General features: G+C 47.4%; 1 protein-coding gene across 1 annotated transcript in view; it reads left to right on the top strand.

Moving 5' to 3' along the window:
• Positions 1–27,645, top strand: part of DRGX (dorsal root ganglia homeobox) — a 31,711-nt gene that overhangs the window by 1,309 nt on the left and 2,757 nt on the right. Inside the window, exons 2-6 of the mRNA XM_031651929.1 lie at positions 1,838–2,074; positions 3,007–3,108; positions 6,645–6,823; positions 6,913–7,025; positions 27,083–27,645. The exon at positions 27,083–27,645 is cut by the window's right edge and continues 2,757 nt beyond it. Of these exons, the coding sequence (XP_031507789.1) occupies positions 1,838–2,074; positions 3,007–3,108; positions 6,645–6,823; positions 6,913–7,025; positions 27,083–27,348 (897 nt within the window). The 3' untranslated portion in view covers positions 27,349–27,645. The remainder of the gene's footprint in view (positions 1–1,837; positions 2,075–3,006; positions 3,109–6,644; positions 6,824–6,912; positions 7,026–27,082) is intronic.

The raw sequence follows: 27,645 nt of genomic DNA, 5'->3' as shown, positions 1-27,645 counted from the left end.
GCCAATATGTATAGATCTACTGATTTCTTTTAAACTGCTGCGTAGTATTCCATTCTACGTTGTGGAGAAAGGGAGAAAGGGTCTGCTGATGGGCATTTTGGTTGTTTTCCTTTTTTTTTCAACTATGGTGTTTCCAGAAACACATTTTTTTCTATTTTGGCACACGTTACAAATATATTCAGAGATTAAATACCTGTATGTGTACTTAAATGTTTGATGGATGTTGTCAAATTACCTTCTAATAAGGCTGCACCCGATTTGTACTCCTACAAATGGTGAATTAACCTGCACATCTTATGACACTCATATCTGTACTGGGTGTCTTTATGCACTTCATTATTTCACCAAAATGTTGAAAATAATATTTCATTGTTCTGTTGTGTTTGGTTGAATTATCTTTAAGGTTTAACATTTTCATAATATCGACTATCCTACTTATTTTTAAGTAAAATAGCTATTCTCATTTTTTCTTCTTTTCTATTAGCTTGTCAATCTTTTATTAATTTGGTGAACTGTCATCCTTTTCTAGGATTCAGTTTGACATGCAGTGTTTCACTTAAAGATTCTGCATGTACACATTGTGAGCCACTTTGGGACCATGAGGTATAAATTAGAAGACTGAGGGAAATTGTGATTGGAGATCCTCAGAGATTGTATTCCATCCTCACCAGTCAAGTGCATTGTTTCAAAAAAAGACAATTTGTTTTCATGCAAAGTAATGAAAATAAGACTGCATTGAGGCCATTCCTTTTAAGTTTCCAATGAGCTGGAGAGAAATAACTGTAACTAGGGTTTTGAGGAACAACGCAATTTGGACAGGAAGATGGAAGGAGAACACTTTAGCAGAGAGTTAGGGTGTTTGGCAAAGGATGTGGCCCTGGAGGGTGAAAGAATAACTAGAAGGAACTTCCTCTAGTAGACAGAATTTTAAGAAGCCCAAAGGACTTTCAATCTTTGAGACTGAGGCCCTTCTGAGGGTCCTTGTCTGGGACAGTGTGGCTCCAGAACTCCTAATGCCGTGATTCTGAGAACAGAGCCCATAGCAGGTAAAGTATTCACTGGTTAATGGCAACTTGCTCATTTGTTTTCCTAAGAAGCCATTGTGGACTATCAAGTAAATAGAGCACATTTGGAAAATGATCTGAATGCACATTTGGGGCCAAACTCTGTTCTGGGTTTATAGCGAGCTTTGAAGCCTGCTGGGGAGGACAACGTCTTTCTTTTGTGGGGAAGTAGAAGCAATAGGTGCTTTATAAGGCCTGGCCAGAGGGCGGGGTGCCCTTTGAGAGTGGCCTTGTTGAAGTCTGCTTGGCATTCAGGACAGTCACTATTGGTGCAGATCTCCTGTTAATTGACATCTATATAACAGATCCACTATGGTGCTGATGAGCTGTGACCAACAGTAATTAATATTCATTTATAAACTTCTTCCCTCCTCGCGTTCTGCACTTCTAGGAGAAAAGTGCTGTGAAAAGCTCTTGGTGTTTTCTTTCCTCCTCCAGCCTCTCCCAGCTCCCAGATTTTAATTCTTCTTTATAGAAATAAAGGAAAGTAAACTACCAGATGAGCCAAAGGGAGACACACAGGCTTCTATTAAAGGATCTGGAGTAGGGGTGAGATAAAGGCACATTGAACAGGGGTGGAGCCGGGAGCTGGAGAGCAGGTGAAGGCTCTGCCTCAAGTCAGTGACCCTTCCTGGTTCAGAGTCCAGAATTTCACAAGAATTGAACTTGGCCATCTCGGGGATTAAGGTTACCACCTGCCCTGTGTAATAGGGATAACTGGGTTTAAAGTCAGAGGTTTTGGGGACAGAGTGGAAAAGAGGGGGATTTAATAGGAGGAACAGAAAAATATCCTTTGGAACAAACAGGGCTGCTTGTCTGGTGGGTCAGGTGTGTGCCCTCTGAACTGTGTCCGGGGGCGGTCTGAGGACTGGGGCACCTTCCAGCCCCGGCTGATCAGTTTGCTCTTGGTAGGCACTGCACCCTTTGGCAACCACTCTTCGGGGGATTTTGACGACGGGTTTCTACGTAGAAAACAGCGCCGGAACCGGACGACGTTCACTCTTCAGCAGGTACCAACGTTGATTCTCCTTTCAAACATCAGCTACTTCCTACCTCTCCCAAATCAGAGTTGAGCAACTCTTCTTTGTCTTTTAAAATAAGACCAATTGATTACGTTAACTGAATCTTTCTGTTTTCTTGAACAACTTATGTGCCAAGGAATCTGTTTTAGGGAGAGTGCAGATGACTTTAACCTTGTAATCCCAGATGAGAGAAGCAGCAACAACGTTCTCTCCCACTTGCCTTAGGTTGATAGTTTGGGGAACACTTCCATGTCAACAATATCGTTTGAACCTGACAGTGACCCTCTGAGGAAGGCAGGTCAGACATTCTCATTCTCAGTACAGAGATGAAAACCCGGATCCCTGGAAGTTGGCTGACTTGGATAAGGTATAGTTAGTTGCCCACAAGTGGAAGGGCTACAACTGGGACCTTGATACTGTGTTTCCCAGAGCTGGGCTCTTTCTCCTCGATCAGCCTGTGTCCCACTCTTGGAGTGAACTGGAGTGGTTGCGAAGGTGACCAAATGTCCCTATGGCATTTTGTGGGATGACACCATGAGGGCTTCTGCAAGTTGTTTCTGTTCCCTGGCTTCCTATGGTGAAAGCGATACCAATTACTGTAACTGTTCATAAGGTGACCATTAGGTTTTTTTGATTCCTATGACAATACTTAAATGTAAAAGCATATAAATATTCACATCTCTCTTATTTCTACTTCTTGCCAGAGCACTGAGGTTGCCAGTAAGCTGTAGCTCCTAAGTCATCCGCGGTTGAAATTCTCATTCTGTGGGATCCTTCCAAAGAGCTCCTTTCTCCCTGTCCTTCCTTGATTTGATCTGTGAAACTGCTTCCTCACCACTCATAGGAGATTTGAAATATGTATCTGCTTCCCCTCACCTAGCCACAGCCTCTCACCAGTACATATTTTTTCCTTTTACCAGCTGGAAGCTCTCGAGGCCGTTTTTGCCCAAACACACTATCCAGATGTCTTCACCAGAGAAGAGCTCGCCATGAAAATAAACCTCACAGAAGCCAGAGTGCAGGTAAACCTTCTTTTTAATTATTTAACTCTCTAATATTAAAACTGGCAAACTTTTTTTTTGACATCATGACTGCAGAGTGCACATTTGGCCAAAGAAAGCAAATGAAGACTATCTGTCATTTTCATGATGCACTTTAATAACATCAACATAATGTGGAATATTAGATTAGGTTGATTAATCGGTCATTCATAATTAACTAGTGATAATGTTCTACACTAATTTGTCCGCGTCTCTAAGGTACTAAATTACATCAATGCACATCCATTTCCTTGCTTTGGAAAAAAAAAAAAAAAAGAAAGAAAGAAAAGAGCTGAGATGCTATTCTCAAAGCAGCTCTGACCGCTCTGGGGTAAGGCCAGTCAATTGCAGAGAACCGCGTTTTCAGATGGGAAGCGGGGTAGGATCTGCTTTCCAGAAATTGCATCATGTCCAACTTTTCCCCTGCTCTCTGACTCTTTCAACAAAGTGGATCGGAAGAAGATGTGCAATTTAAAAATCTTGAAACAGCAAAAGCGATGGGGCTGCTTCAGAGATGAGTATGGCCTGCGGTGGCCGTCTCTAAACAGGATTTCTGTTTAGAAGCTACACAGTGATTACGTTTAGGTGCACAAACCCACCCGCCAAACCCAGCAGATGTGCCTGAGTGCGAGAGGAAGGGATCCACAGTGCCGCCTCTCCGGGCGAGCTGTTCTTTGAGCACAATTATATATTCATTTTATTTATGGGGTTTCCTCCATGCTGTTTCTGTTCTTTTTTTATGTAGGGGCTTGGGGTTAAGACTATGCAAAGATCTAATTGTAGGAAATATAATAGTTTGCTTTCGGTTCCCCTGGGTCATGTTAGTATCTCTTAAAAACCAATGGCTGAAGAGAGATAATGGAATTCTGAGCAGTAAATTGGGGGTTGTAAACAAATTATTTCCCCTATAATCAGATTATGTGATCCTGATTATTAAATCTGAACATGAATCATTGGTCATATGCAGGCAAATTAAACTGATTATTATTTGGAAATGAAAATCTCCTTTGGCCAGGATACCGTCTATCCTTTCTTTTTTTAATGCCAGCTTGCCAATAGCTGCCTAAAGACTGAACTGCAAATTGAGATAAATGACACAATTATTGAGCATTCAGAAGTGGAAGATCATAACTTCTCCCTGAAAGGTGCAAGGGTAAGATAGGGGTGGTGACAATTAAAGCCGGGAATTGTTGTTCAGGCTGTTGTTGGCTATTATGCAGACAGACAATGGCTGTGAAACGTTTGTTTAGTGAACCTCCGTGTGGGGACGTGGGCTTCGGTGGCGGGAAGGGAGATGTGTTTACATTTATACCCCTTGCTCATTCAAATATGATTAATGTTCTATAAAGCAGGGTCTTAATCGAAGCTGATGTTGTCAAACAATAACTAAATAGGGAAATAAACGACTCCATCATGCTCTTTCCTCAGAAGCAGGCGAACTGTCAGTGCAAAGTCATTAAAATATGATAATGAAAAATAGCTCAATTAAATGTTGTTATAGCTGTGACCTTCATTCAATTAAGACGCAAGAAAGTGTCTGCATTTTGCTTTGCGTTTAACTGCCCTAAATTTAGAATATAGATAAAATCATTATTCAATGGTTGCTGATATGTGCAATTAAAAGCCAAGTAGATGAGAAAAGAAAGAAAGAAACCCAGTTAAAGAAGAATGAAAATTAAGAGATAGGGTGGGCCAGCCCAGCAGAGAGCTCAGCTTCAAGGACCCAGGCTCTCTCTGGGGCCAGTGTGCCAGCAGCCAGGGGAGGAGGAGAGGATGCGCTGGGGAATTGAAGGGAAGTCTCGCCAAGCATTTTTTTTTTTTTTTTGTAGTCAGAATTATCTCCCAGTAGGGGAGGGAAGAGGTTTTGCTGGAAGGAGTAAACAGAAGCAGGATTTCACTGACCTCTGGAAACTCCTTGAACCTGGGCTGCCCGGCTTCCATAAGGCTGTCCTGCAGAATATAGTTTTGGTTTCTAGGGCTTAAAGAACCCTGCACCTGACTCTAAGAAGGTGCTTAGGTCAAGATGAATCACCAGCCTTTTTGTAACCTGAGGGTGATGGAGATGACATGAGTGCATGTTTACTGAGTGGTGGATGGCTATGCATCAGGCCCTGTGCTCAGTGTTTTGCAGGCATGCCAATCTTCCTAACAAGGCTTACGGGGTGGCCACAGTTATTACCCCCAAACAGTTTGAATCACAGTTCCCAGCCAAGCCAGTGGGCTTCAAACTATGGATCTGCCATTTACCCACCTGGATGGCCTTAGGCAAGTTAATTAACCTCTCTGCACTTAATTTTCTCATCTGTAAAATGGGGATAGCAGGACTACTTACCTCATAGGGATGCCGTGGATTCTAAACCAGATTTACTGAGGTCCCAAATTCTAGGCCATGGCTGGATCCAGAGTCAGTGTTTCTTTCCGTCCTTCCCTTCCTTCCCTTCCTTCCCTTCCTTCCCTTCCTTCCCTTTTTTCCTTCCCTTCCTTCCTTCCTTCCTTCTTTCCTTTGTCTTCCTTCCTTCCTTCCTTCCTTCCTTCCTTCCTTCCTTCCTTCCTTCCTTCCTTCCTTCCTTCCTTCCTTCCTTCCTTCCTTCCTTCCTTCCTTCCTTTCTTTCTTTCTTTCTTTCTTTCTTTCCTTCCTTCCTCTCTCTCTCTCTCTCTCTTTCTCTCTTTCTCTCTTTCTTTCTTTCTTTCCTTTCTTTCCTTTCTTTCTTTCTTTCCTGGAGTCTCACTGTCACCCAGCCTGAAGTGCTGTGGCATGATCTCAGTTCACTGCAATCTCTGCCTCCCAGGTTCAAGTGATTATCTTGCCTCAGCCTCCTGAGTAGCTGGGATTACAGGCATGTACCACCACACCCAGCTAACTTTTTGTATTTTTATAAAAAGAGACGGGGTTTCGCCATGCTGGCCAGGCTCGTCTCAAACTCCCGACCTCAAGTGATCCGCCCACCTCGGCCTCCGAAACTGCTGGGACTGCAGGCCTGAGCCACCACACCTGACCCAGAGTCAATGTTTCTAATGGGTACACTGGGCTGCTGATCACGAATATGTCGTGATGTGTATCCAGACGATATCATAGATATGAGGCCAGACCAGACACACCCAGGTACCCAGGCCACAGCTGTCGGAAGACCTAGTGAGTCTTTGTGATGAGGAAGCCCTGGGTCAGGTTTCATTAGCTGCTTTGCTGGTGATCCTCCACCTCCAGTAGGAAATACATTTCACATCAAATAAATGAACTTGCGTGTGACTCAACATTAAGGATTTCCACAAGACAGTGCTTTTACCCTTGTTATGGGCATTCGGATACTTTCTATTATTTAACGTTCATTAAAAAATGCCTGTCCTAACCTCTTAAGTGGATCTTCTGACCCCGCTGTGGGCCTGACACTGCAGTTCAGAGGGCGTGGTGTGGAGAGGAGGCTGCAGGGTGAGCTGCAAGTGCCAGCACTGGGTCCAGGGTTCTGGCTCCCTCCTCCTGTCTGATTTTCACTGGGTGCATGTTTCCATTGGGGATTCAGGTTTGGTTCCAGAACAGAAGAGCCAAATGGAGGAAGACGGAGAGAGGGGCCTCGGACCAGGAGCCAGGAGCCAAGGAACCCATGGCAGAGGTGACGCCTCCTCCAGTGAGAAACATCAACTCCCCGCCCCCTGGGGACCAAGCCCGGAGCAAGAAGGAGGTGCTGGAGGCCCAGCAGAGGTGAGACTGTGGGTCTCTAGGCCCGGTGGGCCGTGGGCAGCACTGCAGACACAGGGCGAGACCTCAATGTGATCTCCTTCCTTTGCCAGCCTGGGGCGAACGGTAGGTCCTGCAGGGCCTTTCTTCCCCTCCTGCTTGCCGGGGACTCTCCTGAACACGGCCACCTATGCTCAGGCCTTGTCCCATGTGGCCTCCCTCAAAGGTGAGTTTGGGTTCAGCTGGGCTGGTGGGTATGACCTTGTGGGGGTGGTGGAGGTTGTGTGACCAGCCTGGGTCTCAGCTTTGCCATCCTTGCATCTGGGCCTGTGCAGCTTCCTCGCCTCCTGTCAGTCACAGCCAGGGCCACTGGTGCTGTCCAGTACTATCTTGATTGCTTCCTACATGCGGCCTGAGCATGGAGAGAATGTCCTAAGCAACATTTCACCCACAGAGAGCTGGTCCTAGAGGAGACTGCCCCACAGTGACCTTCCATGTTCGCAGCTTTCACCTGCTCCCTGGTAACAGTGTTAGGTGCCAACCTGCAGCTCATGGGTGGGGCCTGGGTGGGGCAATCATCCCTGCTCCCAGCTCCCTCTCCATGCGTGCAGCCGGCCCACTTGCTTTCCTCAGGTCTCCTGAGGCCAGAGGTCTGAGCTGTCAGGATTTGTGGTTTTCCAGGATGTACTCTCTTCTCAGTGGCTGTTGTCTCGTCTGAAGGATAGAAATTGTTAGGGACATTTTGTCAGACTTAGAGAAAGGAGTTCCTGTGGGGTTGGCCCTTGGGATTTCTGAGCAGCCTCACTGGAATGAGCTCATCCAGTGTTTCTCAGATACTGGCCCCAAACCTATTCCTTCAGTGATCAGGCTGCGCAGCTGTGTTGGCCAGGAGCAGAGCTGGGTCCCAGCGTGGGTCTGGGGGAGTGTTAGGGGGCTCATTTGTCACAGGGGGTCTGGGAGGTGGGGGCACAGGGGTAGGCTGTAGGCTTTTTTTCTGATAATAGGAAGTAGGAGACACACCCTTAGGGTGTCCCCTGCATGTTCTGCTAAGGCCTGGGGTCTCCTGGCTCTCGAGGAGGGTCCCTCTCCAGCAGGTGGGACACACACACACACACACACACACACAGAGAGTATGGCAATCTGTGTTGCAAAGGCGGTTTCTGGAGACAGAAGGAGAATATGATGGAGTCTCCCAAGACAGTGTCCAGGAAGAAGGAGGGAAGGGATTCTGGGTGTAGGGAACAGCATATGCAAAGACTTCCAGGGGCAAGGAGGGTGCCCATGGGAGAGTGCCCAGAGATCCGGTGAGGGTGCCCAGCGGGGGCCAGAGCTTGATGGCCCTGGATGCCAGGATTCTGAGTCTGGACTTCCCACTGCAGGAGGTGGAGCCCTTTTAGCCTGGGGCTGCTTCTGAGTGGTCCAGGCAGCTGGGTGCATCCCCTGGCTCAGTTGGCTGATGTGGACAAGACTTAGCTCAGTACCTTCTCCTGGTACTTCCTTCAGCTCCAGGGTCCAGGTGCTCGGGGGGCCACATAGAACCCAACCCTGCTCCCCAACCCCATAGAGCAAACTTGGGACATATTTACAAGACACAGTGGGCTGCTCAGGGGCTACAGGGGTGCAGGCAACCAATTAGAAGGGGAATCCAGAAGATTACCAGTGGGATGCGGGTATCATCCAGGGGGCTGGGGCTTGGCAAAGGAGCAGTCAATCCCATGTCCACCCAGCACTGTCTGCTTCAGCAAGGGCCAGGTCAGCTCCTGAAAGTCATCTTCTCTTTTACAAATGAGAGTTGCTCGCCCGACTCTGGCCTCATGAATAGGAAGTGATTCCCACGGCATCTATGATAGGCTGAGCTGAGTCCCCGTTGGACACCAGCAGTGGCTGAATGGGGCTTGAGGACTAGACTGCAGCTAGGACGGTGGGGAGGCTAAGGGCAGTGTGTGAGAGGGAGACAGAGCTGGGCTTGTGGCTCCCAGCTCAGCAGCAACCCAGGAGAGAGGCTGGTGCAGACAGGAGGGGGTGGTGCTGAACTGGACCAACTGGCCTGAGTGAATGTGGCCACAAACATCTGTCCACTCTCCTCCTCTCCCCTCCACCCCTTCCCTAAGCCCTTCTGACTGGGCTGTGACCTGCTCCCACCTCCCCCGGAGCCTGCCCCATGCCTGCCTTGCTGGAGATGGACTTTCCTCTGTTGCTGCCTTTCTTGCCAGACCTTGGGGACTGCAGGGCCCTGTGGAGGTGGCAGGAATCACAGTGTGCTCATCAAACTTGGACGTGTCTTTGTGCACTGTAGGGGCCCTTCAGGGGCAGCCAGCACACCCCTGTGAGATCCCCTTCATGTCTAATCAGGGGCGTGGCAGGCCCTTGAGGTCGGCGACATACTGTGTTTCCAGAGCCAGGCAGGTGGGCGCAAAGTGAGCGTGTGCAGGTGTTGTCTTTTTTTCCCCAGTTACAAATGAGCTCTTGCTCCCTTTTCTTGAAACAGGAGACCCTCTGGGTCTGTTTGTCATTTTTCCACTCTGAGAGAGGCCTGGGTAAAATGCACATGTCGCTACCACCAGAAGCAGCTATGCGAGGAGCCTTGCTGGGGGCACCCTCAGATTAGGGTTGGGCAGAGGCAGGATGGGCGGCCTTTGCCCACTCAAGGGGCAGCTGTTGCTCTGCCAGCTGATTGTGGCTGTGTGGGAATGTGGATTCTGTGTTGCCAGAATTGCTGCATTTTCCGGAGAAGCTGGAGATTTGTATTTATATTTGAAGTATTCCTGTCTTAGTTGGTTCAGGCTGCTATAACGCAGTGTCCTATGCTGGGTGGCTTAGACACAGAAGAAGTTTATGTCTCACGGTGCTGGAGGCTGGAAGTCTGCGATCAGGACGCCAGCAGGGTTGGGTTCTGGTGAGGGCCCTCTTTTGGGGCTGCAGGCTTCTGACTGTTCCTTGTGGAAAGAGAGCAAGCTCCTCTAGGACTCTTCTTAAGAGGGCACGAGTCCCATTCACGAGGGCTCCGCCCTCACAGCCGAAGTCCTCCCAAAGGCCCTGCTTCTGAACACCCTCACAAGATTTCAACCTACGAATTTTGTGGGGGACACAAGCATTCAGTCCATAACAATTTCCATCTTTTAAATGTTGCCTCCAAGTCTTTGGGCCAAATTGGCAGGTCCTTGGTTGGACCTGCCATGGCCCTGCCATTTTGTGACACCCCCTGGGCTGTGAGGGGGTGTCCCATTTCTGCTTTCTGAGTTCTCTCTGCATACCTGCCTCCTGTCCCCAGCAAAGCTCTCCTCCCTGGGCTCATCCTGACACCTTTCCCTTCCATGGCCCACTCCTGCCTGGTCTCTCTGAGCAGTGGCTTTTAAATCTCCGACAAGCTAAGTCGTGTTGGAAAGGGAGGCAAGTGAGTGATTATGGAAACTTCTCCTGTGCTCTACCAGGCAACCTGCCATTCAATTCTCACAGTAGTATGGTCAGCATTATAGCAAGAGGGGGTCTGTAGTTGTACAACCAGTGGGTGAAGCTGGGATTGCTTATGTGGGTCGTGGCAGCTTTGCATTCTAAAAGCGCCTGGCTCCATCATGGGACACTTCTGGAAGTGAGGTCTTCTGAGCTGCCAGTCCCTGGGGCTGCCTTGGAGTCAGCAGGTCAGCACTGACTCACTCTTGGAAGTGTGTGGGGATCTCTGCTTCAGCACCCTGGGTGGGGGTGGGAGGTGTGTGCCTGCAGCATAGTCAGCTTCTAACACCCCCGGGGTTCAATTATCCCCGGGGTCCCTCTCCAGCAGGTGGGACACACATGCACACACACACAGTGTGTTTCAAAGGTGGTTTCTGGAGACAGAAGGAGAATATGATAGAGTCTCCCTAGATAGTGTCCAGGAAGAAAGAGGGAAGGGATTCTGGGTGTAGGAAATGGCATAGGCAAAGCATTCCAGGGGCCAGTAGAAGAACCAGATCCCTCTGGAGAATGGCTGGCGTGTTGGGTGCCCATGGGAGGGTGCCCAGAGATAGGGTGAGGGTGGAACATGTGGTATGTGGCTTGGGGCCGCACAGCTTTCTGGCTTTTGCAGCCCAGTCTTCTCCTTCTCTTAGGTTTCCCCAAGCTGCAGAAATTAAGCACACAGCCCAATGTAAGCCTGGCCAAGGAATGACCCCAATTTTTTAGGTCCTAGCTCAGTTTGAGGAGCTCTGGGCTATGACATAGCCTCCCTCGTCTTCCTGCATCCCCAGAGGTGGCTGGGCACAGCTGTTGGCTGAACCAGTTCTCCTTTTCTCAGGCCTGAATCCTGCTCCCTAGGGGCTGCTAGTCAACTAGGGGACTAGCACAGCATGCATGCCGGTGCTAGAAGGCACCTGACTGAGCTCTTTTTATAAATGAGAAATCAAGGCTTGGGGAGGGGAAGTCGCTTTCTCACAAATCACTGATTTGGGTGGGTCACCCCCTTGGGATGGAGGCTGCTATCCTCGGGTTCCTGATGTGTCCCTCCCTCCCTGCCTGGCACTACTTTTTCATTCATTCCTCTGGATGAGCACGGCTGGTTGGGGGAAAATGAGAGGCCTTGGACATCCCCCCTTGCTGCTCCCCAGCAAGTGAGGACAGTCATAAGTCTACTGGGGGAGGGGCTGGACTTGCCCAGGACCACAGAGACCAGAACCAATGTGGGCTGAGCCCTGGGGCCCCTTCTAGCCCAGACATCCCAACCACTTCTCCAAGCAGCTTGCAATTCACCCGGAAGAAATGAATCAAAGTTGTTTTCAGCTCCCAGACCCAAATCAGTGCTAGTCTCCTTCCCCAGGCTTTGTGGTCTTACTGGTATCACACAGCCATGGACCAAAGACAACAAATGTCTCTGGGTAGGCCACGGAGGATTGGGCCCAGCCCTGGATACCATCTGAGTGCTGCTCCCCTGTAACTGAGAATCCAAGCAAAGGCTGTTCCGTGCTCCACCAGCCCCCAGCTAGAATGTGAGGTCGATGCAGGGCTCCGAATGCCCCAGGGCAAGACCTGTTCTCCCAGTGAGCAATTGGGGTACCGCTGATAGCGTTATGTGTGGTTATACATCAGAGGACTCTGAACTTGGGGTCCTGGTCTTTTGGTTCTGGGCATGGTTGCCATGGATGTGAAGTCCTTGTCTTGCACGTATTGAGAGAGCCTCCACATATTGAGAGAGCTGGCGATGCTAGCCCAGCAAGGTTGGTGCTGGGGCCTGTGGGGGTAGCATGTGCACAAGAAAGATGTGGCTGCCAAGGTCAGCAGGGCTGCTCAGGCCAGAGGGAGCTGGGCAAGGGTTGGAGGTGGGGTGTGGGAGATGGCAGCCCTTTTTGGGAAGGAATTCCTGGCTGCTCCAGTAAGGCTGGCCAGGTGGAGTGTCCACGGGTGCAGGTGTGGCAGACTAGCCTGCAGGGTTACCAGGCGGGCGCCTGGATGGCCATCGGGCTGACCCCATCAGGCAATGAGGCAACTGGTTGCCTCGAGTCAGGAAGCTGCCCACCAGAGACAAAGCTAGGCAATCAGAAACCAGACTCTTGCGGGGATTTTCTCCTTTAATTTTGAAGCAGCTGACTAGCACGGTGGCTTCCAGCAAAGGCCTGCTGGTGTGAACGTAGTTCTGCCATTCTGTAGCCATGCACATCTTGAGTAAATCACCAAAACACTCTGTACTTCTGCCCAGTCATCTGCAGAATGGGGATCTTGATCACGATAGCACTGACTTTGTAAGACTGAATAAGGAGAACACGAGCTAGCGCATTTGAGGCCCTCAGGACAGTGTGTAGCATGTGGGAGGCAACACTATCACTAACCATCATTGAACACCAACTACTATTGTTGACCAGAGTCCTCCATTCTCATGCCCAGCTGCAGTCCCTAGACCCCATTCACTTTTAAAGGACTCGGTAAAGTATCTTCTTCTCCAAAACTTCTCCCATTTCTGTAAACTTTGTTGGTACTGAAATTTACCCTTTCCTTGTAACCCTTGTTGCTCCAATTTTTGACCCTGTTGAGATGTCGTTTGTAGGATTTCGTGGTTGGGGCTCCCTGGGGCTTTATGCAGTGATGTGCTTTGTCCTCTGGGGGGATGGCCAGGCAGGTTTGCTGGGCTCACTGTGGGCATGTTTTATTTTATGGAAACTCTCAAATAAGAAGAGAGCAGGACCCTACTCCTGTGCAGAGAGGATTAACATGACAATAATGGGTGTCTAGAAAAAAATCTGTCCCATTACAAAGAATTTTCTTAGGCTGTCTTAATGGCCATGATTGCATTCACAATTCATTAATGCAGAGGAGGTTATTAATGGCCAGGGAGGCGCTTGGGTTGGTTCCGGGGAAGTGCTGGCCACAGGCCGGGTGGGAGCAGCTGGGGCTGGAGAGTCACAGTGGAGGAGGTGCTCTCCCCAGTGCACTTAGCTGGTCTGCCTCTAACCTGTGATTCACAGAGCTGGGTGTGAGGTGGGACATAATTACAGCTGCCAGGGGAAGGCTTTCATAACTCACTGCATGCTCACGCTGCAGGAGTCACAGCAACCCCCTGCACCCGGCAGGGCAGCTTGCCGAGTGGCAGCATCATAGCTGAACTTCCCAGGTGGGAGGGGTCAGCCTTCTGGGCAAGGTGGACATGATGGGGACCCTCGTCCCCAGTGTGGTTCCCTAGAGTCAGAGCCCGAGGCCAGAGAACAGCAGCAGGACAATGGAGTAAGATCTGACTCCTTCTTGCCTTCCTCCTCATCCCCTCTGGAGAGGTGAGATGGTTCCAGCCAGTTGGAGGTAAGGCCCTGGCTGGGAGGAGTCTGGGGACAGACAGGCTGGAGTCTGGCCCCATCTTCCCCGCAGAGACCTTGGACGCTGTGAGGACTGAAGGAGCTGCTGTAGGTCATGTGCCCCGCGTTGTGCAGGCATGCAGTGGCACTCACTAGACACGAGCAATTGAGCGGCAGTCCTGGTCCTGCACAGAGTGCGTGAGGATGAGGGGAAGGATGTGCAGGGGAAGGGAGTGCTAGCAGAGGTCTGGCCATGGCCTTCCTAAGGGTATGGCCCTGGCATTAGTCAAGCATGTTTTGCTTTGCTTTGGCCTTTGCCCTTGGGCTTCCAGGCCAGGCTGAAATGTCCAGCTTCTGAGGGCTGTACTGGCCTTAGCATTTGTCCACAAAGGCTGACCTCAGAGTCAGAAGTGACCTTTTCCTCCTCTGAGGCCCCCTGAAACCATCTTTCCCCTTTTCTTCTTTAATGATGTTTTCCTTTTTTAAAAAATTGTGATGTTTTAAAAAATTTTTAAATTTTTTTATAATGGTTGTATTGTAAAATAGGATATTCATTAGAGAAAGGCATGAAGCATGCACCTGGCTCTTCATTAATGGTTTCAAGCATCCAGATTACCTTGCTTGCACTCCACACTCCCAACTCCATGTGCCTTGTTTTACTCACATCACTTTTCCTCTTAGCAAAAGACACCACTCTGCTGACTTTTATGATGATATAACTTTACCACTGAAGTAGGCATTCTGAAACACTGTGCCGGTTAGTAGCCCTTATCCACAGTGCTTGGACCAGAAGTGTTTGTGATTTTGTATTTTTTTTTTGGATTTCAGAATATTTGCATTTTACTTAGTGGTTGAGCATCCCAAGTCTGAAAATCCTAAATCTGAAACAGTCCAATGAGCATTTTATTTGGGTGTCGTGTTGGCATGCAAAAGCTTTAGATTTACAGCATTTCAAATTTTGGACTTGGGAGGCTCAATCTATAGTCTTGACTTTTTTGAACTTCACATATACATACATGTACTATATATATAGTAAATATATAGCACACAAAAATATATACACACATATACATGGAGTCCTACAGTATGTATTTTTTTGTGTCTGAGTTCTTAGGCTGAGCATTATGTTTACAAGATTTGTTGCAATTAGGTTTAGTCATAGATTCTTTATGATATTGTATGTACACAAGCATGTCTATAAAGACTGTTTGTCTATTCTTTTCCAAGCTTATACTTTTCAATTTCTTTTTCTTGTGGGACTGTGCTGGCTAGAACCTCTAGTATAGTATTGAACAGAAGTGGTGAAAACAGGCATCTGGCCTTATTCTATTTTTTTTAAAAGCTTTATTGAGATATAATTCACATTCTATATGATTCATCCATTAAAGTGTACAATTCAATAACTTTTAGTATATTCACCATTTGAGTGTTCACCATCACTACAATCAATTTTAGAACATTTTTACCACTCTGTATCCATTATCAGTCACTGGCACTTTCTCCATTTTGCACAGCCCAGGGCAACCCTGACCCTGCCCTCTGTCTCTGTAGACTGTGGACATCTCATGTGAATGGAATCATGTCATACGTGGTGTGTGTGACCTGCTGTTGCTTTATTGATCTCATGAGGAAGCTCTTAGGGTTCGACAGTTGTGTTTGCTGCCTGTTTTTTTTTAAAGATACTCTTTATCAATTAAATATATATTTTTCTTGTCCTAGTTTTCTAAGAATTTTTTCTTGATTATCATTTTTAAAAATTGCTAATATTAATGAATAGTGAATTTCATCACTTCTTCTGTAGCTGTTGAGCTGACTGTATGTTTTTTTTCTTTCTCAATATATTAGTAGGATGAATTATATTGATTCTTTTTTTTTAAATGTTAAAACAACTGCACATTCCTGGAATAGACCCAAATTAGATGTGACATGCTATTCTTTTTACATATTACTGAATTTGGTTTGCTAATGTTTTCTTTAGGGTGTTTGCAGCTATGATCATGAGGAGATGGATGTGTGGTTTTTTTTTCTTATAATCTCCATTCCAGGTTTTGGTATGGTTTTACTTAACTGTGGTTGCCCCAAAAGTTAGTATTATAAAATAGCAACTGTTTTGTTATCTCTCATCATTCTGAGGACTGGCTGGGCTCAACTGGGTGGTTCTTTGGCTGCTTTTCCTTAGGATCTTTTGTGAGGTTGCAGTCACATGGCAGCTGGGCCTGGTATATACAACATGGCATTACTTAGGTGTCTGGTGCTTTTACAGAGATGCTGGGAGACTGAACCTCTCCCTCTTTCTCCACATGGTCTCTCCTATGGTTAGCTTGGGGTGGGGTTGAGTGGTGTTTGGGTACCAAGAGTATAAAAGCAGAAGATGCCAGGCCTTCTTAAGGGTCACACCCAGAATGGGTATAGTGTCACTGCTGCTGCATCCTATTAAAGCCAATCGCCGGGCCAGCCCAGACTCAGGCAGAGGGGACTGCACGTGGGCGTGAGTCCTGGGAGGTGTGGTCCATTGCGACTGACTGCAGACACCAACTGCCACAAGTATCAAGGTTATGCTGGCCCCTGCCATGAGTTGGGGTGTTTGTTTTTGACCACCCGTACTTCCAGTTGTGACTATTTACACTTTAAGGGCACTGGTCACATCCAACGCGCCTCTGGATCCTTCCACCTACCTCTACCCCAGCACAGAGTCTGGTGCAGAGTAAAATGTAATGCAGTCTGGGAAAAGAAGGAAAGAATCTTGTGCTGCTCTGGGCCTGAGAGAAGGTCCTCTCTTAGGAGATTCCAAAGATATTGGCACCTGGCTCTGCACTGCTGGCCACCTGCTGGACTCCAGAGACGAGGCTTTCCTGTTCTTCATTCAGCACCCACTGAGTAGCTACACTTTGCCAGACTCTGAACCACAGGTTGAGCACTTAGCAATGAATTAGACCAATGAATTAGACTATCCCTACCCAAAGGGTCTGGCGGTTTGAGCGGGTGGGCTTGGAGAAACAGACAGGTCCACCAAGAATCCCAGTTCAGGTGACAGTCATGTACTCTCATAGAAGCAAACAAGGGCATACAAGGTATGGGGAAGCCCAGAGGAGGGAGGAACTTTCTTCACAGGAAGAAGTCTTTCCAGAGAATATGCTTAAGCTGTGAGTGGGTGAGAGACCCCAGGCAGAGAGAAGCATGAATGCAGGGAAGGAACCTGGCAGTGCTGCCTCTTTCTTGACACTGGGTCACCTTGGGGTGGATGCTAGGCTCCTCACCTGTGAAACAAAGACTGTAAAGGCCATACCTAATGGTGCCCATGTATCTGGCACATCCAAATCCACCTAAGTGCTTGTAATTGTTGTTAGATTCATGATGTTGAGGCCAAAAAGTCACTTGGAATCTGATTAGGGCTTGGGTTTGGATTGCTGGGGCAGAGATTTCTGCTTCCTGCAAGCATTTACTCTCCCATGGGAGAGTCTCCCAGTACCCAGTGCATGGTGAGTGGGCTTCATGGTGTGTAGGCAGCACATGGGGCTCCACGAAAACAACACAGTCTCCCAGGGCCTCTGGCTTGTTTCTGAGGATACAGGTATTTGGGGAGAAGAGGACTCAAGGGACAGAAGTGGTCATTCCTCATGGGGAAAATGACTGGGTCAACCCTGGCCCCTCCATGCCTAGCTGATGTCAGGAAGACAGGCGGAGAATCCTGGCACTTAAGATTTGTAAGGAATCTCTTTGACGAGCATGTTACCACTGCTTCTGCAGAATATAGTGGGGGAACCTGAGGCCTGCAGAAGAGATAGAACTGTCCAAGGTCACATAGCATGAATGTCAGAGGCACAATTCAGGGACCTGGGTGTGCCACCTTCCAGCCCCCTACACCCTGCATTGATTCTGCTCCTTTGACAGGCACCTTCTGTCATCTTCTGACTTGAAAACCTGCAACTCACTTTCCAGAAGCCATTTCCTATGGGTGCTGATGGGTTTGCCCTTCCTGCGAATCAATGGGGCCCTGGAGTGCATGGAGCGGAGCAGAAGGCTCTGGCTGGTGCCAGAGGCAGCAGGAGAAGCAGCCTGCCCATGCCGAGCTCTGGCTGCCACTGAAAGGAGGGAGGGTTGTGTGAATTGGCATCTGACTGCCAGGAACATGTGTCCCTGTGGCTGTTCTGGCTGTGCTGGGGGTCCTTGGATCTGGGGGCCACTGTCATTATTTGTTTGACCCTGCAGAGACATCCAAGCAGAAATAGAACATGTGCACTGGCCCTGAGACTGTGTCAGAACACAAAGCTCTGGTTGGAATGGTCAGCTGAGTTGGCCCCCATCAATGAGTGTTTGCTGAGTGCATAAGTAATTGTTGAGACAAAGGCCTTACATGTAATAGGTGAAATTAAGGGACGGATGGGATTTAGAGCCGATTCCACCAAAACCCCTTCCAAATTAGCCCAGGGATTTTGACATTAATCAGATTGGGTAACTTTGTTAAGAATACAGTTTTTCTTTCCATGGGGTATTGAGGAAGCTTAGAACTCGGGAGATGGCAACTTTGAAGAACTAAAATATGCCAACTCAGTCAAGAAAGATAGATTCTCTCTCCTTTTCTCCCTTCACTAAATATTCACTGAGTGTTTACTTTGTACCTAAATGTGACAGTTTTGTTCTGCAATCAGGGCTGTGAGATTGGATGGGGGAGGCACACACATCAAGCTTGGGAGGTGAGGTGTGTACAAAAACAAACACGGCTCATGGTGAAAAGACAAGAAATAAGCCATAAAACAAGAGGAGGAGAAAGTACTTCAGGAGTTCCATTAGGAGAAGAAAGTGTGTCCAGGTGTGATTTGGCCTTGTTTTTTGTTTGATTATTGGTGATAGCACTTAAACACAGCAGCTAAAAATATGCTTAAATATTGTAGGCATCTACCAATATTCCCACTTAAACTCTCCATGTGAACTATAAGGAACTGGTGTGATGACTCACAGAATGTTTATCAGTTCATTTATTTTACTATAAAGTGAAAAGAAGTGAACTATGCTGTTTACACTAGATGTCTCATAAATCCATGCATTCATCTCTTGTTACCCTAACCTGAATGTTCAACAGGAAAACTGGGTGTGAGAGCTCTCCTTGTCACCAGCATTGGAGTCCACATACCTTTATGATGAAAATGTGCTATTGGCAGAGACGAGACAGAGCTAACTTAATTTTTCCTGTCAGTCTTGGTAGTAGATCAATTAAACTGCCAAGGAGATCAAATATTTCAGACTGTATTTATTACATTAAGTATTTATATTCAGACCAAACCTTTAAAGCATGATGTCATATAGGAATGGAGGCCGATTAGATCAATTCAGCAGAATTTGCTGTAACTTAATGGAAATCAAATTGTGTGTTTTAATTTAGTGTCCAGGAGGTAGTAGCATGTTCTCAGACTGCATTTAAAGACCAGAGGGCTCTTGCATAGACTTTTGTGATGGCACAAGTCTGCCAGGGGGAGGGAGGGAGTCATGGCCTTTTAGGGGTTTCATAGGGTGGGGGCGGGCAGGAAGGGACTTACTGACTTTGGTCCACACGAATGAGAGGGGAGATGAATAGAAGGTTGCTGGTGAATCTCATGGCGCACCCTTAGCCCCGTGTTTGCTGTCAATACCCTGAGTGCAGACGGATGCCATTAGTCATCTTGGAGTCTTCACTGGGTGGTGAAGACACGGTCTTTATCCCTTAGCAACCTGTGGGAGACTCTGTGCTGAAGGAGAACATCTGTCGCCATCTCTGAATGAGAGAAGACAGGAAATCACAAACCCCAAGGAGATGACTCTTTCTATGAGAGTAATACCTGGTCAGTTTAGAAAGAGCAAAACATACAATAAAACACAAATAAAAAAAATTCATAGCCTCAACACCCAGAACCACACACTGAATATTTTGGTATTGGAACATTTTAAGATATCAGTTATGTGTATATATATATATATCTGATAAACATATATTTAATAACTTACAAATTAAAAAGTTTAAATTGAGAATTTAAATTTATACATTTTTCTATTTCTAAGTAAATTTATATTTACATACATATATCTACGATGCTAGATTGATGTGGTCTATGGCTGTACATATACATATGTACACTATGTGCATATATGTGTGTTAGTGTATGTGGATATGGATCATCTTAGTCGGTTTGGGCTGCTATAACTAAATATCATAAACCCGGGAGCTTATAAACAATGGAAATTTATTTCTCACAGTTCTGGAGGCTGGGAAGTCTAAGATCAAGGTGCTGGCAGACTTAGTGTCTTGTGAGGGCACTGGATTCATAGATGGTGTCTTGTTGCTGTGTCCTTGTATAGTGGAAGAGGAAGAGACAGGGCGACCCTCTGGGGCTCTTATGTAAGGACATTAGTCCCTGAGAGATCTACACTCATGACTTAATCATATTCCAAAAGCCCCACCTCCCAAACCTTGGGGTTTAGGATTTCAACATATGAATTTTGGGGTGGGGGGACATCAACATTCAGTCTATCACATGTGTATGTATTATACACACGCATATGTATTCCAAAATGTATGCATGTTGACTTACTGATGACTTATTGTTTATTTACTGGTCCTTTACCGATTCTTTAAATGTCTTATTTCATTAGTATCTTTTTCATAGTACTAAATATCCTCCTTTAATATAATTTGTCATAGTTGCAGTGTGCTCTATATGGTTATAACTTATTCAGCTAGTTCCCTATTATTGGACCATTAGTTGATTTATGTTTTTTGTTGTTGTTATATGCACACAAGTATGACTTCCTTAGTAGCTAATTCAATTTTTAGCCCATTAATACTAGCTTAAACTTTTTTATTTAAATTTTTATCTTTAAAAAATATTATTTGCTTATCTTCTCTTTATTATTCCAGTTTTAGTGTATGTGCTGCTGAAGTGAGCACATGATAGCTTTTTGACAAATTAAAAAAAACAAAAACAAAAAAATACTCTTCTATTCCCTTCTACACCCCCATGTATAGAAATCAAGTAATTAAGAGGGGGCTTTGAAAGTTTGTTTGGCTCACTCTTCAAAATTCTCTTGGCAGTATAAATTACCTTTTGGCCAGACGGGAAGATTTCACTGAGGAACAAATACAGCTGTGAAAAGGCGTATGGCTTGTGCCAAAGGCAGGGTAGGCACACAGTGCCAGTGAGCGCAGTCACTGCATATACCCTATGTGCACATATGTAGTGTTACGTGTGTGTGCATGAGTATGGTTGCAGGTCTTGTGTCCATCATGGTGTCCTCTGGCGGATACTCAGGACAACTTGGGTTCTTCAGCTGGTCATGAAATTGAACCAGAAATTGGAATAAGCTGTGGATTGTGACTTAGAATTGTCCTTTAATTTTTATGGCGTTGAGGAAATAATTGTTTGAGGATTAAGTACCAGGTGCTTTATAGGATTTATCGCCAAAGTAGGTGTGTTAAGGTGCAGAAGCTGAAGCTTGAGTGGATGAAGGCGGGTCCTGTGTCTGGTTAACAGTGGGGTCAGGGGTCAGACTTCTTCCGACCACCTTCTTCCGACCACCTTCTTCCGACCACCTTCTTCTGACCACCTTCTTCTTTTGTTCACCTTCTTCTGCCCTACACAGATGCACTGGGCTTTCTGGCCCCAGAGACGTCCTATTGTCACTTGTTTATAGGGTTTCCATAATGATGACTTGGTTTTAGGGTAGACTTTTTCTAAGTGTGTTTGTCACCTTATGATGTAATAAAGAGGCAGAGTCTAGCTCCTCTCATGACCAACTCAGTGGCCCCATGACTAATAGTCACAGGCTTGGTGCAGTTTTCAAAGCCCTGTCAAACATCATATCTTGAGACCCACAGTGGCCGCTGCAATGGCTTTGGGCTATCCCGGGATTCTGCTCTGCTTGCCTCTGTGCAAATGGCTCCAGTTTATTGTGCATTTGGAGGGTTTTTGGCTGTTTTATAAAATTTTGTCTCTTTTCTCAGTATTAACCATCAATGTGTCTGCCACTAGTAGCCACTTAAAGTTTGTGGCAGTCTTGGAAATCATACAACTTATGTTAGAAATAGAAATGCACTTTGCACATAGGAGAATCTTTAAGCATTTGGTGAAGGTCCTAGTAGCTGGGACTACAGCAGTGTGCTACCACACCCGGCTTTTTTTTTTTTTTTTAGATGGAGTCTCACTCTGTTGCCCGGGCTGGAGTATAGTGGCATGATCTCAGTTCACTGCAACCTCCACCTCCTGGGTTCAAGCAATTCCCCTGCCTTAGCCTCCAGAGCACCTGGGATTACAGGCGCACACCATCTTGCCTGGCTAATTTTTGTATTTTTAGTGGAGACAGGGTTTCACCATGTTGGCCAGGCTGGTCTTGAACTTCTGAACTCAGGTGATCCACCTGCCTTGGCCTTCCAAAGTGCTGGGATTACAGGCATCTGCCACCACACCTGGCTAATTTTTTTGTATATTTTGTAGAGACAGGGTTTTGCCATGTTGCCCAGGCTGGTCTCAAACTCCTGGGCTCAAGCGACCCACCCGCCTCAGCCTCCCAACGTGCTGGGATTACAGGTGCGAGCCACTGTGCCCGGCCTCTACTTGAGCACGTGTTTCATGGCCAAAGTGCATGAGCTTTGGGTCTAGATTTTCACTCAGTAACTATTTACTAATGAGTCACCCTGGGAACTAAATATCCTCCTTTAATATAATTTGTCATAGTCGCAGTGTGTTCTATATGGAGGATGAAGCTCCATCATGTTATTTCAAGTTCTCAAAAGTGTTCAGGGTCCATGACGTTGTTTGTGCAGGCAGCATATTGGTACTGTCAGATCACTGAGAAATCAAAATCATTTTTTTCCTTTGCAAAAAATGGCTATAGAATTCAAGGGAGATGCTGGTTGTTGGACAATTTAAGTTAACATGTGTATGTGCCCAGATCACTGTATTTCCTATCCCCCCAACTACTTTTCTCTTTAAGGTGATGACAGAAGTGTCTGTTGATGGGAGACATAAGGCAGGGTGTGACCATCACACAAGAAAGAAGGACTTTACCTTCCCTTTTTCTGCAGATTCTGCCTGTGTTAAGGCAACCCACAACCCTGTGGGATGGCTGTGAAGTTACTGTGAAGTCATATTGACCACACATTATTGATCACTGAACCATGTCTCCTTTGTGCAGATAGATCCTTGGATGCAGATTATAGACTTTATACTTTTCCTTGTTAACCATCTCACTAGATTTGTCCCCTGTTTGCTTTTAATCTTGTTTCTTACACAGTGGCCTCTTTCAATCTTGTCCATACCTCTGTCTTGGATCCACACATCTTCCCAGTTCTCTTTCAGGTATGGGCAGGTTCAGGGGAAGCCCCTTTGGCAGCCTCTGAGGACTTCCCTTCATTTGCCACATTCCTGGGTGTGGCTCTGTGTTTTTGTGTCCACCTGCAGGCATCCGCCCCCTTTGACGGATGCCTTAGTTGCAGTTCAGGCTTGGGGTGCAGATGAAGAAAGGGTGCAGATGAGGAAAGGGAGTGATGGCACGTGTCGGGGTGTGTGCCCAAGGCTCTTTTTTTTTTTTCTTTGAGAAGGAGTCTCACTCTTTCACCCAGACTGGAGTGCAGTGGCACGATCTTGGCTCACTGCAACCTCCGCCTCCCGAGTTCAAGCAATTCTCCTGTCTCAGCCTCTGGAGTAGCTGGGACTACAGGCACATGCCACCACATCCGGCTAATTTTTGTATTAGTAGAGACGGGGTTTCACCATATTGGTCAGGCTGGTCTTGAACTCATGACCACAGGTGATCCACTCGCCTAGGCCTCCCAAAGTGCGGGTTTTACAGGTGTGAGCCACTGTGCTGGGCCCCAAGACTCTTGTTGGTCAGTGCGCACCTATCGGAGTCAGCTGCCTGCTGAGGAGTTCCACTCCTCCCTGCCCCTGCCACCAATGGTCAGGTACTGGAGGGATGTGTGAAAACCCTGCAAAGCTTCCTTAGGCAAAGGCCCAGTGAGTGCAGTCGGTTGAGAGTGCCAGCCCCATGGACGTGGGACTGGGTGTGGCTGGGTGAGTGTTTGGCAGCTCGAGGGGCTTTGGAGATTCTTGCTCACTGAAGGAGCCGTAAAGACAGCCCTGGCTACCCTGTGCACACTTCATCTTCCTGGATCACCTTGCCCTCAACTCACCTCTGGCCAGTATACTTAAAAAAAAAAAAAGCTGTCTTATTTTCTTTTTGATTATGGTAAAATACGCATAACATAAAATTTACCATCTTAACCATTTTTAAGTGTGTGACTCAGTTGTATTAAGCACATTCCTGTTGATGTGCAGCCAATCTCCTGAACTCTTCATCTTGCAAACTTCCCACTTCCCCCATCTTCCCACTTCCCCTCCCCCGCCCCAGGTCTGTGTCATTCTACTTCTGTCTCTGGGAATTCTCTGGGGACCTCACAGAAGAGGATTCCTGCAGGATTTGTTCTTTTAGTGACTGGCTTGTTTCATTTAGCATAATTTCTTCAAGGTTGACCCCTGTTGGAGCGAGTGTCAAAATTCCCTTCCTTTTGAGTCATATTCCATGGTATGTACAGTCCTTATGGTTTTTAACCACAGGGTCCTTGGTTTCACTTGGTCCTCAGTTTCCCATCAATCCAGTGCTGTGTGTGTATGTGCGTAGGGGGTGAGCTAGGCACACATAGACTCTTTACCCTGCTGCAGCCTTGGTTCTGTGAGTTAATTTATTCCTCTTAACTTCTAAGTTTGGGTTTTAAGGGCCAGCAGTATAGTTATGGGTGGCTTTCTTGGGGTCCACTGCAGGTGTGACCTAGTGGCTGTAAGCTATGGCTCCAGGGGAAGGAGGCTCTGTCACTTCTACATCTGGTACATGGCTAGATTTCCCACTGAGTTACAGAACATTGAACTCACCATTGATGCTTACATTGAAGCAAGGCCTTGGCTGGGTTAATACCAGCCTGAGATGGATTGAGCCCATCTTTCTCATCTGGCCTGACCCAGGGCCGGCTACCCAGGGCTAAGCCTGAGGACAGTGGCCCCTTCCAGGTCCCTGAGAGCCTATAGCCCCAACCAATCTCTACTCTCAGATATGCCTGCTGGGTCTGTCTTCAATCTTCCTTCTTTTTAACATTCATTTAAAATTAACATTATGTTTCTAAACTTAAAAGAAATTCATTTTCATTGTAGAAAAACAAGAAAAATTCTAAATAGACATAGAGAGGAAAATACAAATCTACAGCATACCCGCTCCAAGGGGAACACCATTCTTAATAACTTGGTGTCTTCACACCTTAGGTGCTCCTCACCAGTGAGTGCCCTTGGTCAGGGAGACTTGGAGGAAGACAAGGCCCCCTGGGGGTGGGTTCTAACCATCAGGAAGGCCTGAGACTCATAGAAGGCATTGTTCCCTCTGACAGTCTCTCAGTGACTGGTGTCAGAGTATGGCTATGCCTGTAAGAGCCCCTAGGAGAAGTGGAGCAGCCAGGTCCTGGGGTTTGACTAAATGCATGACAGGCTGGAGGTCAGTGGGCCTGCAGGGCAGTGGGGCTGGTCCTAGAGCTCCCTTGCACACTCTGCGTGTGTGCTGCCTCACACTCATCTTGGTATCTGCTGCCTAATGGATCAGCCCCTCAGTCAAACTTGAGGCAGGAGGTGAAGCTGCATTTAAACCTCCCATTACGATACAGGAGAGGGAAAGGTCACCAGGAGGTTCTGGTCCCATCTCTACAATAAACTGTGCAAATTTGGAGACTCAGTTTCCTTACCTGGAGAGGGGGATGAGCCACGCCTACAGTATGGGTGACCATAATGTGATAAGAGGAGCAGTGGGTGGCAAAGGTGAGCTTCCCTTTGTCTCTCAGCAGGCTTGGCAAGGAAGAGGAGGATTCGTGAATGTGCTTGAGGGGAGCAGAAGGTACCCTGGCTTTGGCATTAGGAAGGCTGTCTTGGGAAGGGAGGGTGGGGACGTCCCAGCTGCTGGAAAAGCTGGTGCAGCTGCAGCTGCCCCTGAGGTTGATCTCTAAAAGTGGATGCCGGGCCTGAGTGGCCTTCCAGGCTCCAGTGAGCACAGGCATTTGTCTCATGATTGCTGCCCCTTGGTGGTTCGAGGAAGGACTCCAGAGCATGCTTAGAAAGGCAGGACAGCAGCTCAAGGCTCACTTGCAGCCTGTGGACATGTCCAGGACTGCAAGGGAGCTGGGACACAAGGGTGCTGACCTTGGTGCTGACCTTGCTGCAGACCTCAGCCTTGGCTGGGACCACTTCAGAAATTCCATCTTCTCCATGTTTTCCATTATCACCAGCCAAGAGGCAACACATGGGTGAGAAGGATTGACCTGGGCTTGAACCCACACTAAGCACTTTCCAAATTGGTTCCCTCTGAGGTTCTCAAACCTCAGTTCACGACACCCCCTGGACCATAAGCAATATATAACAGTTAACAGTTCTGTTAATTCAATGGTTAGGTCCAAGCAGCTCACTAAGTATGTCCTGACAGCTTAGTAGCCATTTGAAAAATAATACTTATAAAATGAAAGAAAAATAATGTTTTTCTTTTCTTTTTCTTTTTATTATTATTATTTTTAGAGACGGGGATTTGCTCTGTTGCCCAGGCTGGAGTGCAGTGATGCAATCACGGCTCACTGCACCCTTGAACTCCTGGACTCAAGTGATCTTCCTGCCTCAGCCTCCTGAGTAGCTAGGACTATCAGCGCATACCACTGTGCCTGGTTAATTTATTTTTTATTTTTATTTTGTAGCAATAGGGTCTCACTATGTTGCCCATGCTGGTCTTGAACTCTTGGGCTCAAGCGATCCTCCTACCTCAGACTCCCAAACTGTTGGGATTATAGGTGTGAACCACTGCACCTGACTGTTTTCATTTTTAAATAGCCACTATTCCTTTCTAAGGGGCTTATGTGCCTTATAAGCTTTGTACAGCTTCTCTAAACTTGGAATTCTTTTAGACTCCGCCACCCACATTTTATATTCCAATGTGGAATTTTGTGTGGTACTTGCAAAATCCAGCTTTGCAAAGCGATAACATTCTTGACAGGAATGCAGCAGGATCTCGTGGTTAAGCCGGGAACTGCCTGCAGCCAGCAGCTTGCCTGGCACCTGACATGTGTGGCTGAGTTTCCCTTCATTTAAGGTATCCCCCAGTGCCCCAGTGAGTTCTTAGGGGTGCTTGACAGAGTTTGGGAATGTGGAATGACTTAATGGGATCCTCCTTATAATCCTGTGATGTAGGTATTACCCCATTTTACAGAAGTAGAGACTGAGGCTCAGAGAAGCCAAGATATTGGCCTAAGGCCACACAGCTCCTTGGCAAGGGAGCCAGGACTGACTGGGTGTCCCTGATGCTCTGAAAACACTTTGAACGATTAACTAGGTCCCTTTGAGGTTCTGAGCACTTGTCCTTCTCCCTTTAGTATCTGGCGCCAGAGGGAATCAATCTTTCTGTCCTTCAGAACTCAGACCATTCCCTGTCACCCAGCCCTGAGAGGCAGAAAGTGGACAGTGATGGGAGCCTGTTGTTTTTCCTTTTCCAGGGGGCCCACTGTGCTCTTGCTGCGTCCCAGACCCCATGGGACTCTCCTTCCTTCCCACCTATGGCTGCCAGAGTAACCGCACGGCCAGCGTGGCCGCCCTGCGCATGAAAGCCCGTGAGCACTCAGAAGCCGTCCTGCAGTCAGCCAACCTCCTGCCTTCCACCAGCAGCAGCCCCGGCCCTGTCGCCAAGCCAGCGCCCCCAGATGGCAGCCAGGACAAGACCTCTCCCACCAAGGAACAGAGCGAGGCAGAGAAGAGTGTATGAGGGTCCACAGTGCCCCGTCCGGCGTGCCCTTCCCCCGCCCCTGCTTCTCCCAGCCTCAGACCCTGCAGAAAACTCTCCAAATAGCAAGGAGAAGCCTTCGGCCCCAGGGCCTCTGCATGGACCCAGGACGGGCAAGTGAGACCCACAGCTCCCTTGGCACCTGGAGGGTCCCTCTGGAGTCCCACCAGTGCGGCTGTATTGTGGTGGCTTCTTTGGCAACAGATCCCGATGGCACTTGGTGGCAGCAGAGCCCTCTCTGTGAGGAGTCTCCCTGGGATTTTCATCCAGGCCCACAGT

The sequence above is a fragment of the Papio anubis genome, chromosome 11 (assembly GCF_008728515.1).
Source record: "Papio anubis isolate 15944 chromosome 11, Panubis1.0, whole genome shotgun sequence".
Classification (NCBI taxonomy): Eukaryota; Metazoa; Chordata; class Mammalia; order Primates; family Cercopithecidae; genus Papio; species Papio anubis.
This window is presented reverse-complemented; position numbering and strand designations above follow the sequence as displayed.